Source organism: Hypanus sabinus, chromosome 5 (assembly GCF_030144855.1).
Source record: "Hypanus sabinus isolate sHypSab1 chromosome 5, sHypSab1.hap1, whole genome shotgun sequence".
Lineage (NCBI taxonomy): Eukaryota > Metazoa > Chordata > Chondrichthyes > Myliobatiformes > Dasyatidae > Hypanus > Hypanus sabinus.
The window spans coordinates 65,414,867-65,428,932 of NC_082710.1; the positions used below are offsets into that span (position 1 = coordinate 65,414,867).

General features: G+C 34.2%; 1 protein-coding gene across 2 annotated transcripts in view; it reads left to right on the top strand.

Annotated features, from left to right (window-relative positions):
* The window catches only part of zcchc7 (zinc finger, CCHC domain containing 7), a 243,657-nt gene that overhangs the window by 130,948 nt on the left and 98,643 nt on the right, over window positions 1-14,066 (top strand). For both annotated transcript variants that reach the window (XM_059970058.1, XM_059970059.1), the window contains exons 3-4: window positions 9,157-9,200; window positions 12,566-12,676. In XM_059970058.1, coding sequence (XP_059826041.1) covers window positions 9,157-9,200; window positions 12,566-12,676 — 155 coding nt within the window. The remainder of the gene's footprint in view (window positions 1-9,156; window positions 9,201-12,565; window positions 12,677-14,066) is intronic.

The window sequence follows — 14,066 nt, forward strand, 5'->3', positions numbered from 1 at the left end:
CCTCATGATAAAATGCAAACATACAGCAAAAAACACAATGAAGGTTTTGACATTGTACGTAAGATTTTATTGAAACGTATGCATATTGCAATGAAATTGGGTGATTGTTCACTTTGAAACCTTTGCTTAATGAAGGAGATGAAACAGTGTTCTGTAATTATAATTTACTTTAGTGAAGTGATTATTTTCTTGCAAGTTTACTCCCCTCTTGAAGTTGTCAGTTTTTTGGTGTAATTCTGTTCCATTAGAGCACCTTAAGTGGCATAGACAATGACTATCGCCTTCTGTTTGATTGTCTGATGCAGAGACAAACAACATCACAGTGGAGTCGGATTCTGTCCTTTCTCTTTGTTAATGTATTCATATGTCCAGCTACAGACATTGAATTGAGATTAAGAGCAGGTGATCAGTCTTTTTTTCTCCATTAACCTAGCATAGTTGCAAACACTTGTAGCATGCCTGTTATTATCCTATTAGAAATCAGTCTACACTTTGAGCAACTCATTGCATACAACCCCTATTGATGGAACTGTCATGAATTTAGTGCATCTTACATAAATATTTTGAATGGAGTATTAAACAGGGGTTCTGTAGGGTTCAGATGGCTGGTGTTTTAGAGTTGGTTCCTATCATCCCTCTTGAAAACCCTTCTGTGGATTTTAATTCAGGATTTGTCTTCTACTTGCTGTTATAAATTCCTACTTGAAGTAGGCTTCATTTCTCTAATACTTTGTAAATCTGTTTCTAGCTTTATAGACTTTTCAGTACTGAAGGAGGTTGTTTGGCCCTTGCACCCATCCAAATGTAGCACTAATCCCATTCCTTGCATGTTCTCTGTTTTTCTTTACATTCTCTCTTTTTAATTACTTACACAGTTACATTTCAAAAGATACAATACTCCCGGTTTTAATTATTAGGGAAATATTCTATATTTTAATAACCCATGTGAGATTCAAAATGATCGCACCATTATACTGAAATCTGATTTCTTCCAGAAATTCACCCAATCTAAAAACTATTTATCTTCTCAAAACCTTTAAAATACTTAAAACCCTAATGATTAAAAGCTGTATTGTTCTTGCAGAAAAAACTGAAAATTCTCTATGTATTGGTCACTGTAAAATCCAGCGCCACTGGTTGGATCAATTATGTATCTGTGGAAGGAAAGTACAGACATCCAATTTACAATAATTAGCATTTGGTTATTTTGGATTTGAAATTCTCTTCATTTTCTTAGGACTTTGAAACAAGTCTAGTCTAGTACGTTGTGCTTGACTGAAGTGATTCCATTTAGTAAGTTGAAGTTGTATATTTACATTCCATTGAGCATATGTGGATTAATCTTGGAACTTAGCATATATCTTAAGCAAAGTTCATTCTTAACAGTAATTCAGAAATTGTCTGTTTAAACTGTTAAGATGTAATTGCAGCTTCATCCCAAGGAGGAGTTATTGATCCACTGAGATGTTCTAGCGCTATATTAACAGGGCACATAGGAACATATAATGGAAGTACATAAAATTACAGAATGTATTACATATTTAGAAATGGAAACAATTACATTTGTCCTGATATGTTCCAAGTTCCCAGTCTTGTAACTCCATTTTACTTCGAGTACTCTTGGTCTTGATCCTCTGTACAATGTGATGTTTTATCTTTCTATTTGTCCCTCTGTTTTTCTAACAGTCTGTCTGTATCTATCTGTCAATCTATATGCTATCTATTTATAGATCTATATACCTATATTCTACCTCTACGTTTTCATGACAATGTAGATTGTAGCCAATCAGTTTTCCTGCTACTTTTACCCAAAGTGAGACTTCACATTGAAACTAAAAGTGACTTGTGAAATTTAAGCGTTTGTGTATCTATGTACGTAGGCAGACTGACCATTCCACATATGAATTGTTCAGTTGATATTGATGTTCATTGAAGAAGATGCTCTGTTTTTCAAATGTAATATTAATTCTTAAGAGCAAGCCCACCCAGTGACTTTACTGTTTCGAAGTCACTATACTCTTTGGACATGATTATAGAATTCTGATGCCAAGGATATGTGATGTTTTGAAAAAGTGACAGGGAAAGTGGGAATTATATAATAATAGTTCTTTTCAATCTATCACCAAATTATAGAGGAAAAAAAGTTGTTTGAAAATAAGATTTAATTTAGTTAAAATTAAAGGTTTAATTATTAAAAACCATGAACTTAAAAAAAGCTATATCAGTTTACTAAGGCATGTCACAACAGACAATTTACAAAGGTCTTATGTCATATAGAGCTTAGAAAACTAAATTAATTCACTACACTTGTAGTTCCTTTTCTTAACTAACTTTTTCTGAGAAGACGTAATATTACTTTTGAAAATAATTTAAAGAAAATACTTGATTTTACAGCATTTAGAAATCCTCAAATCTAGAAGCTGGTCAAAGTGTTACATTTCAGACTAATTTATGTGGATCCAAAGTGAACATTGTCGCTGTTTACACAGTGCACTACATTGTCTTTTACACAGAGTCAGTGAATTGAGTCAAATCCAAGCTGTGTGACCCTGACTCAGGAAATTACCCATGTGCATGTGTCATTGAGAAGTGCTAGGGGATTATTGCATTGTACCAAGAGGGTGGTATCGTCCTCATCTTTTTTTTAACGGAACCTCCTGTAAAGGAGCTTGTTATGTGATTGTCAGGTATGGTTGTGAGTGGACAAACCCATTCTCCTTAACAGAATTGTAGAAAAATGGATCATCAAAGCAGTGTGTAGTTTACAATGAGGTAGGTACTAGGAGAGAAATGATCTGATATTTTTAAATTGAGTAATATTTGGATTTTATTTCAATGAAACTGTGAATTTTCCCTTTTTTTAATAACATTTTGTGAAATGGGGCCACTAAGAGTTGAGCAATACACTTGCAAGATATTTCAGCATAGATTAATAAAAATCCATTTTCTTCTCTAATTATCTGTGTTAAATTGTATGAAGTCTACGTCCAAATGCTGAAAATGTAATATGATCACCTAGTATTTAACTGTAAAGAATGGGCCACAGTTCAGGAATGGATTTTGGCAATCTTGTATTAGCAAGACCTGTGGCAACTTCTTTATTGTATTAGACCGAATGAAAGAATTGAAGGAGAGAAAAAGGGAAAATCCAGCATATAGCTAGCTGTATTCTACTATTTAATCACTTTTTCCATGAATGGTTCTTTTGGAGGGACAAAGTACTTTTGTCATCTTGAATATGAGCAGAATTAAAATGTATGAGATGTAAGGAAATGTAATGACCATTACTGGTTAAATAATGCAGCAAATTGTGCTTTAGCATGGTAACAGTTAGCTTTGAATATCGTATTTACCACTTGATCAATTGCTTATTTCAACCAAAACCTGAATAATGAAAGCTATGGTTATGGTTAAGTGCGAGGGAATTTCTTGTGTAGTTATCTCAGTGCAAAATTTGTGCATGATCTGAGAAAAGGAAGATGGCATATGGCATGAATTACATATGGCATATTGGCATGAATACAAATCATGAATTAAGAGTATATGAAACATGAAAATTCAACTCTTTATAAAATTAACAGTTGTAAAAAAGGTAATAAAAGAAATTCAGTAATAAAAGAACTGTGTTGTAAGACTGAATCCAGCTGGGTAATATCCTTTCATCAATTGCATGATTCATAATTATTCCACATATAAATGTATAGTAATAGTTAATAGAAACTTTTGTTAGGCATATATGTTATAAGCACACAAAGCTGTTTGAGTTTAAAACTCAGTTGAAATATTCACTCCAAGCAGTACTATGTGCTATTAAAACCTTGAGCTAAGATGATTGACAACAAGTGGTGGGCAGAACTTTGGTTTTGCTTACCATTTTTACTGACTATGATATGAAACAGATATTCTGGGATATAATTTTTTTTAACTTATTGTTAGTTACTGTTTTCCTTAATCATAGACGAATAATTATTGATGGGGTAGATTTTGTTTTTAATCACGTATTGACTTCTGGTCATGCCATGACAATAAGCATTGATTTTTAAATTCTTATGTGGTGTTTGAAGTCTGATTCAATGTGCTTCATTAAGGATTAGTTCTGTAAAGGATATTTATTAGAACCATGAAACCTCACTTGCTGCAGTCATACTGGACGCAAAATTTTCAAAACACTAATAGTTGGTACTTAGTTTCTGATAAGCATATACTGATAGGGTAATCTTAGAAGCTTGTATGGCTGCGAAAGAGCTTCACTCCATGCTCATGTAGGCACATTTAGTTTTCTGAGAATATCTTACTAAGGTTAAAAAGATAGGTGTAAGCAAGCTTTACAGAAATGTGGAACAAGACAGATCAGATTTAACAGTTTTCAAAAACTATATTTTTAGAGTTCTTTACCCTATTATTATGTAAAAAATGAAGATGCTGTAAATGTACCATTCATTCTTGATTTTATGCATGCTGAACATTTCCAGTCCAATTATTTACAGCATTCACATTTTATTTCTAATTCAAATAACTCTGCACAAAGTCCAGGCTGACGTTTCTGTGGTGTGAATAGGGAGTTGAAGGAGGATCACATGATACCATATTAGAGAAGACCAAAGGCCACCTATGCCATGACCACTATTAATGTCTCAGTCGATATCACAAAAGTGTAAGTTATCTAATGATACTCTCATTTCTCTTTGCAGATGTTTGTGTACTTTGCTGCCTCATTCCCTACATTATTCCAAATTATAAGTCTTGCCCTTAAATGCCTTAAAGTTAATTGAGGCTACATTTGGTCCCTTGTAAATTAAAGTCTTGATTTCTATTAATTGGTCAGAACTCTTGAAAGTGGTCAGCTAACTGATTTTTACACCTTTACTATGAAGGCCAATTAAAATGCAGTCCAGTAAGGGAGCTGCACCCTGAAAACTTTTAAAGAAACACATAATGAAAAATGTCTTAATGATTTTGCTATCCTTGATGTATATGTATTCAGAGGAGGAGGTGCGGGGGGGGGGGGGGGGGATAGTTTGGTGAACAGTTCCGTTACAGAAATAAACTCAGTAGTCTCAGATGTTGTGGCATGATGATGCATGTTATCTAAAGTTTGATCAATATATTTAAATTATTTTGTCATTATGGATGATAGATTGCAAACCATAGTTTCAAATAGTGAAATTGTGATCTGAATGCAGTACTGTAAATACATTAGATCACGCTAGGGTTAAAAGGTTCTTGAATTTGAAGAAATTGCCAAACCTACTACTATTTAGGAGCTTTTGGTTGGATATTTTTTTGAATATGATTTAGAATGGTTTAAGTTTATCCTGCTGTGCAGAAAATCAAATCATTTTCCAATTCTTAGCAAATGCCATTCAGAAAATTGGATCAAGTGCCACCATAGTCTTCCCAAATTGTTTAAGCTGACATCAAAAGAAGTATTAGGTGGATAACCATGATATATATCAATTCCATTTGGCTTAATAAAGAGCAAAGCATAATGCACAGTAACTGTAAAACAAACTGTGACCAACTAGATTTAAACCTTAAAATCAAACTTGGGTAGTCATCAGAATTGACTGTTTCTGAAGCACTAAAGATACATTATCATTTTGAGGCTTTGGAGCACAGAGTTTAATCTATTAGTGCAATATTTTTGACTATATTAAAAAAATTAAGATAACTTTCTGCTGACATAACACTTAATGTATTACTTAAAACTGTGGAGGAGCTTTGTAGAATTCATAATAAGAGTGCTGTAATTTTCTAGTCAAAAACTAGTGTGATACTACTTGTAAAAATGTCCTGAAAGTAGTTTGGAAGCAAATAGTAAGATATTTACTGGTATTTTGGCAGTTTATTTCAAAAAATATCTACATCAATGTAAATTAAACAGTCATAGAAAAATATTGAAATGGTGCTGAAAATTGCATTATTTCCGATTTTGTTGCCATTTTAATAGGGCTAATGTTTAAATATTTGACACTTTCAAGGTAACTTGCACAACCATTACTGCAGCAAATCATTAAATATTTACCATGCAAATAAGTATGTCAAGGAAAATGTAAGATGATATACACAGTGCATGTGTGTTGCAGTGTTGGTTTTTTGATGCATTCAATGTCATTTAACATTGGTTTAACATTTGAAGAATTAAGATGACCTTATCTTTACAATCTGCAAAAGGTTAGAGTGTAAATTAAACTTCATAAATTTCTTTAATGATCAATAATAATCCAAATTATATAAAGATTAAAACATAATATCTTGTTCTTTACTCCAGAGATTTTGTGATTGACAGTAGACATTGTGCAGCACTTAAACATTTGGTAACAGGCTGCATATATTGAGTACAGTAAAGCATTTTGCTGCATGCATCACTACGGAGGCAGAAAATTGCAGGAGCTATACATTAACTGTGTTCATTAAACATAATAATGGTATTGGTTGAAACCTAGAAATATGAATGCTGGGCAAAAGTGTACAGGACTCTTGAAATAATTTATCAGCAAAATATAGTTGCACTGCATATCCATTTAAGATGAATTATTTTTACATTTGGAGATAAAAACACTTTTGCTAGTATGGGCCACCCGTGAGTAATGGACAGGTTCTGTTTTTACAGATGTCCATAAGTCAGCTGTTCATAACCCAGAGATGGTCTGTAGTTGTTCTAATGTAGATTTTTCTTTCTTTTTCATCTCAGCGTGTTCACCTTATTACATTCCATGACGTATGGTTCTGCACATTGAGTACTAGAAATTACAAATTTAGTTTTGGTCTTCTGCACTTTTTTGAACTAATACCATTCAGTCTTAAAAATTATCTTTGCATTCGGAAGATCTTCATGATCATATTAGGTAAAACACTACAAAACGATTAATTAAATAATCAACTATAAAGGTAGCAAGTACAGTATTTGCTAAACATGATGCCTTCGTAACAAAAGGGATGATATAACGTTAGAGTTGCAAATTTGTGCATATGGTACTAGAATCCTGAGAAGCAACACTGCAAATGGAGTTAGGGATTGTCGCTCTGCATATTTACCCAACAGACCAGAGAAATAGTTGAATGCTAACTCTCTTTGTCTTTTTATTTATGTTTGATTCTAATAACAGAAGGATAGTGGTCAGTAAATGCATTATATGTAAAGGGTTAATACTGAAACCCTCCATTATGAAGAAACCCTATGTGACGCAATATTCGATCATATCCTTAACAAAAATAAAGTGAGTTCAAGAAAAGGAAAAAGGTCATTCCTGTTAAGAATATTAGGAGCATCTAACAGGGCCTGAACCTAGAAAAGGTGAGGCCAAAACAAATAAAGGCCATTTCTAAGCAGGAACTGCGAAATGAAATGAATAAGAGAGAAAGAAATCATTGGTGAGGATATTAGTTTATATGGTAATACAAAATATGGGTCCCAAAATATATCTGCATAATAATAATTTGCTGCTAACATTTAAATAGGCTTGCTACATTTTAGAAATCTGATCTGTTTCCTAGTAAATGTTATCTGATAGTATTAAAACCTGCATCGGTTTACTGTCTTGAATCATATAGAATTTGTTAAAATTTAAAATATATTACTTTTAAAATTTACAGGCAAATATTGTATTAATTGTTACACTGGTGTGCTCTCTGTGCTATCTTAGAAGAAGGCAAATGTTAAAGCATTGTTCAATTTCTATGATGTCTTGTGAGGCTAGGCTGAATATTTTGCATCCTTGGCCACGTCAATCCACATATCATTTACTTTTGTTTAAATACTGCTTCCCCTCCCTCTTTTGTCATTCATAGGTGAGAATTGGTGGAAGTATACATTTACTATTATGTTCTTAATAATTCTCTTTTAGTGAAAATACTTGATATTCAATACGTAGAGATTTGTGGTGCTTTGTTAATCTACCTGTTTTAAGGGAAACTATTAATATCAGAGTCAAAATCATCTTTTCATCCTTTTGTTCTTTTGTAGCGATTTAGGCTATGAAAAGAGTTATACCGTTTTCAAGAAAATACTGATAGCTAAATGGATATGTTAGAGCTTTTTATTAGAAAATTTGTTTTTAATGTAGTTTTTTATTCAAGACTGATTTTGTGTGTAAAAGTTTATTGGAACATATTTGATAGTTGCTATTTACTTACATGGCATGAATAAAATAGCTGCAAATGGTTGTTCTTCTGTTGAGGTGAGTACACCGATTGGAGAGTTACATCTAAACAAAAATTAAAGTTACTTAATATGCAATTTTATAGTTCCAGGGTGAAATAAGTGTGCAAATTTGCAATGCCAGTGTCAATACATGTTTCCATTCTTTTTCTACCTCACCATTTTGGCAAACCCTAGCATATTATTAAAACATGATTTTGTGAGGGAAATTTTAGTAGTTGCTGCATTTTCTGTATTGATGATAAATTTGTAATAACATTGCTAAATGGGTTAAAAGGACAATATAAATTGCTCTCTTAATGATTTAACTTCACCAACTTATAATGTTTGCCAGATGTCTTAGCAATTTAGGACCTTCCAGACACTTGAAATGGATGTATTGGGTGCTGTTTATCACCCCATTCATCCTTGCAGCTTTATCAGCTGAAAATTGTATATATTCTGACCGCAGAAATCATTTGCTTTTGCTTGAGTTAACTCATACAATTGAGTATTTTCTACTGCACCTTCTAATGTTTTTCTAATTAATTTTTATTGATGTTGTGTTCCCAATGTATGTGTTTAGTTAACTTTGTGAATTATTTCTGATTACTAAAATTGACTTATGCATTTCATTTGAAATCTGCTGATTTACAGGATAACTAGAAATTAATATTTTCATTAGAGTATGGTACAACATAATTCAGTTAATGTGATTAAGTTTATCCAATTAGTTAGACTTTACAGTGAAAGCATAAGCTGCTATGAGAGTTCAAACACAAGATATCTTTTGACATTATATGCATAAAAATACTCCAATCTTCAGTTTTAAATCAGTACCATAGTTTACTCTGTAGTCTTAGCTTCTAAAAAACATTGCAGATTCTGTGAATGTTGATGTATTGAGTTAAGTATCAATGTTCATTCTTAAACTATGCTAAACATTGGATGTGACAAATCCTACTGATTTTCAACCAAATTTCTAACTTTTTGTTAAAACTTGTTTTATTTTTCAGGTAACGTTGATTTTCACTGGTTCCTCTGTGAAAAGGATCTACAGGTAGGATTTTCTAAAACAAGGGCATTATGGAATACAATTGCCTTTATCTCTTTAATGAAAAAATCTCTAAACTTTGTTAAACTTCTTAACTGAGGTAAAACACTGCTAGTGATACTCATATAAATTTACCAAGTAAAGCTTTAATCTAGTATTCTTGAGTGCAGGGATGGGTTTTGTTGGATCTGACTTGTATTAAGCGGTGATCTGAGCTACCAATTTGAACTAACATTCCCAAAAGAATTCTTAAACATGGTTAAAGCCTACAATAGTGAATTTGCATAGTGCTGAAGGCTAATCCAGTCAAGTTACTTTTGCATTTTAAATCTGTATGCTCTTGAGTTTTAATAGGATAAGTTATTTTAAAGATTGAACGCAAGCAACGCACACAAAATGCTGGAAGAACTCAGCAGGCCAGGAAGCATCTATGGAGAGGAATAAATAGTTGAGCCAAGCTGAGACCCTTTATTAGGACTCACGGAGCATGTTTAATGTATATATTAATGAATTAGATTGAAATGTAGTGAGTGCCCTAGAGAAATCTACAGTTGTTACAGAAATTGGTCAACTGGTTAATGGTGAAAAAGACAGATGTATATTATAGAAAGGTATAGATGATGTGTATATAGCAGGTGGCGGGGTGGAGATATGACCCTACCAAAGGAGATGTAAGGTGCTCCCTCACTCCGCTAACCTGCAAGTCACTCTCGGGCAAGGTGTAGCAGCTGCTTACGCCTCCCCCCCCCCCCGATCAGGGTGACGTGAAGCCATGGGATCTGCTGCTGGGTTGTTGTATGAGCAGCTGGTGCATATCACAAATCCTGGTTATGCAACCACTGACACCAGGCAGATGATCTCTGAAGAGTTCTGATAATGGCTGGTGTCACCTGTCTTGTAAAGAAACTGCCCAAAAGAAGGCAATGGCAAATCACTTCTGTAGAAAAATTTGCCAAGAGCAATCATGGGCAAGACTGCAATCGCCCACATTATACAACATGGCCCATAATGATGATGATAGACGGTCTGGTCAATTGAACAGAAAAATGGCAAGTGGAATGTAATCCAGGTAAATGTGAAGTAATGCATTTAGGAAGAGGCAAAAAGCCAGGGGAACCCAGAATAAATGTCAGAATATTCAGTGGTGTGGAGAGACAGAAGGACCTTGAACTGTGTATAACTACAGACCCTTGAAGGTGTCAGGATGTCAATGTGTTAGTTAAAAAGCAAAACACAATATACTTCAAATTATTTTGATATGAATGTCTGCACACTAGCTGCAGCCTTAACTGCTTGTTATGTCTATATGTTTGCTTTCAGTGACTGATATACAAGGGCACCAAATCTCTTTGTACATTAGCATCTTCTAACCTAACAGTATTGCTGCCTGGCCTGCTGTGTTCCACCAGCATTTCGTGTATGTTGTTTGTATTTCCAGCATCTGCAGATTTCCTCGTGTTTGCTCTTTAAATAATATATAGTCTTTCAGTTTTTTGTACCAAAATGACTTGCCTAATATTCATCCATATTACACATCATCTTATATTTTTCTACCCATTTGCTCAGTCTTGAAGTTATTTTGCATCTTTTTCACAATTTGTAATCCCACCCACTACATTATTAAAATATTATATTTTGTTACCTCAGCCATATTGTTACTGTATACAATATATATTGATGCTCAAGCAATGATACTTGACATACCAGACTAGTTAGGTATCACCCAAAATAACTATTTTTTTCTATCCCCATTTCCTGTTCATTAAACGTTTTTCAATGCATTCTGATACATTTGCCCCCTTTGCATACACATTAATTTTGTGACTAACCTTTCACATTGGCCTTTATCAAATGATTTCTGAAAATCCATATCCACCTATTGATTGTCCCTTATTTAGTTTTCCAACTATTCTTAAAAAAAAAACTCCAGTAGGTTCATCAAACAAGATTTCTCTTTCAGAAATTCATTTTGACCTGTCTAATCCTGTTGATGTATCCTATAACCTAATTTATAATGACCTCAATTTCTAGCTGTTTTATTTTCTAGTTTTCCTTCCTATTTCTCTTTTACTACTTCATTGACAGATTGAACTAAGCACAATCACAACTATTTGGCAAGCAACTCTTTCATAGAAATAGCTGGACAAGTGGATAAAAAAACAAGAAACTGGATGCCTACAGCAGTAGTGCATGAAAGGGCTGAAGAGATGAGTACATGATTAGTAAGCTCTATACTGACAGGTGCTGAAAAAATCCACTTCCTGGTTATTTTTATTACTAAGCAATAATTTGTATTCCCTTCTAAGCGTAAATTGTTATTTTTGCAATACTTTAGTAGGTACTTAATGTCCATTAATACCCTATTCCAAGCTGTACTGAAGGCTTTTGTCTTTTTAAGTTATTCAACAGCAAGTTACAGAAACAAACTGCACAAATAATATTTTCATAACTGCTTGATGTGCAGGTCTGAAGTGTGAATCATTAATACTATGAGCTCAGGTCAGTTTGTTTGGTCAGTATTGAATTATTTATATATTTTGAATTGTATATGTAGAATTATATCTGAAGCTTTAGCTCCCCCAATGGTCTAGTGGATTAAAGTACTGCCAAGGAAAATATGCCACAAAGGTAGCAAGTTAAATCCTTGATTATTGATTAATTACAGATTGTGAGCAGGAAGACATTTAAGTCACTACAATTAGTCTCAGTACATTAGATTAGAAACCCTATTTCATATTCCTGATTGTTGCATAAAGGCTTTTTGTGCCTTTTGGGGAAGAGGTGCTTTACTGGTATCTTAATGAGTTAAGGAAATAGTATTAATAAATTGACACACAGTAAGTCAGTCCAGATCTCTGGAATGAATATTGTATATCATATGGGGCCCTAGAAAAGTGCAGCTGCAAGAAGTGTACACTAGGACAGATCATACAGCTAGCAGGTGGTTTTATTGAGAATAGAATCCACAGTAGAGGGCAGTCCTCTCACTTCTTAAATTAAGGAGCTGATGAGGCATTTACACTTCATATCTAACTTATCTGAAGCAGTGCCATCCTAATGGGTATCAGCCTTAATTTAAAAAGTAAATGAAAATTTTAAAACTTCTTTACATATTTATATTTTAGTTAATGATTAGTTTAATACATTTCAAAACAATGTTAATTATTTAAATAAATAGTTGTCCAAAACTTCTAAAATGCAAAGTAGGTCTTTGTCAGGCTAGTTCTGGCAGTGCAGCCTCAGGAAACATTTTACTGTTGGGCTTTGTTTTAACCTGCAGCCTCATCTGCTTACACCCTTTAACTTGGAACTGTGCAGTTGTGCAAAGAAATTAAATGATAACACAAAGCAATTTTTCCTTTATTTTTCAGAAGCCATCTGTGGATTATCGCAATCGTTATTATGCGCAAAATTTCAAGAATGTGGACTGCAGAAACTGTGGCAAGAAAGGACACCTATCCAAAAACTGCCTAGCTCCTAAGGTAGTTTGTTAATGTTTAATGCAGTTCTTTCTAATATTTCAAATTCATGTTGTCAAGTATGCAGTTTGATTCTTTTTGCTTGTTCATTCCAGTAAACCATTCATTTTATGCTTTGTCCGTGACTTTTACCAGTTCCACATTTGTGTGCTGAGAGATTATCTTGGTTAAAGATGAAGGCCTAAACTATAATGGGCCAATTTACTGTGTTGACTAAGTTGCTTTTTAATAGAGGACATCCAGTTTAATCCATGTACTCTTTCTGGATCTTTGGCCAGTTACACGGAACATAAATAATCCCATTGCAGTGTTTGAAGTTGAGTGGGGTCCTCTTCTACTATACCAACCAATTTTTATCTCTGAAGCAACATTAAAACAAATCAGTTCTCTCATTTATTCCATTAATGTTTGTGGGAGCCATTGGTGTACAAATAAGAGATAGGAAAGAAAAGCTCTTGGCATCATGCCACATCCAATGGTGTTCAAAGAACAACCCTCTGACCTAAAACTCAGTGAGGAATACTGTGCTTCAGTAAGGACACCTTCACTGATAGCTGAGCACTACGGCAACCTCAATACAGGCTAGGATTGCCGTACATCTGACTATCGGTATGACTGTTGAGGTACTTGCAACATCTCGCAGTTTGTCCATCATCCACAATTACATAACAGAGCCACTGACCTTCTCTATTCAGAGTTGACTGTATTTCATTCTTTGTTGCCAAAATCTAGCAGGCTGAGAGAGGATGTGAATTTGTGAGGAGTAAATACTTGTTTTCTGTTTCCGTCAAATGACAATGACTCAAACACATAATTTTGCAGTAGTTGTACTGCAATGTAGGAGATTGGAGAGAGTGACATGATAGAGGTATGTAAGATCATGAGGGGCACAGATAGGGTATGCAGTCTATGACCACTAGCTAAATAGCCATGAGGTACAGGCATTACGTTGTAGCAAGCAGTGGTGCTGCCTCAAAACCTCAGGGACCCAGGCTGCTCGGCTGCTACCTGTGTGGAGACTGCATGTTCCCAATATTTATGTTTCTTCAAGGTATTTGGTTGCCACCACGTTCTAAACACATTTAGAGATGTTGATTGGCTGTTGCAAATTGTCACTAGATGAAGTTAATGGCAGAGAAACGAATCAAAGGGGAATTCATAGATATCTTGAGAAAATAATTTGCTGGGTTCAGGGAAATAAAAGGTAGGGATTGGGACTTCTGAAATTGCTCCTCCGTGAGGCAAATGGCCTCCTTTTAATATATGCTTTGAAATAAATCCTTTCTAAGCCCATCAATCTGTTGGGGTGCAGCCTGGCAGTTGGAGCGACACCTTTACAGCTCAAGATGTTGGAGTTCAGAATTCAGTTCCAGTGCTGTCCACGAGGCGTTTG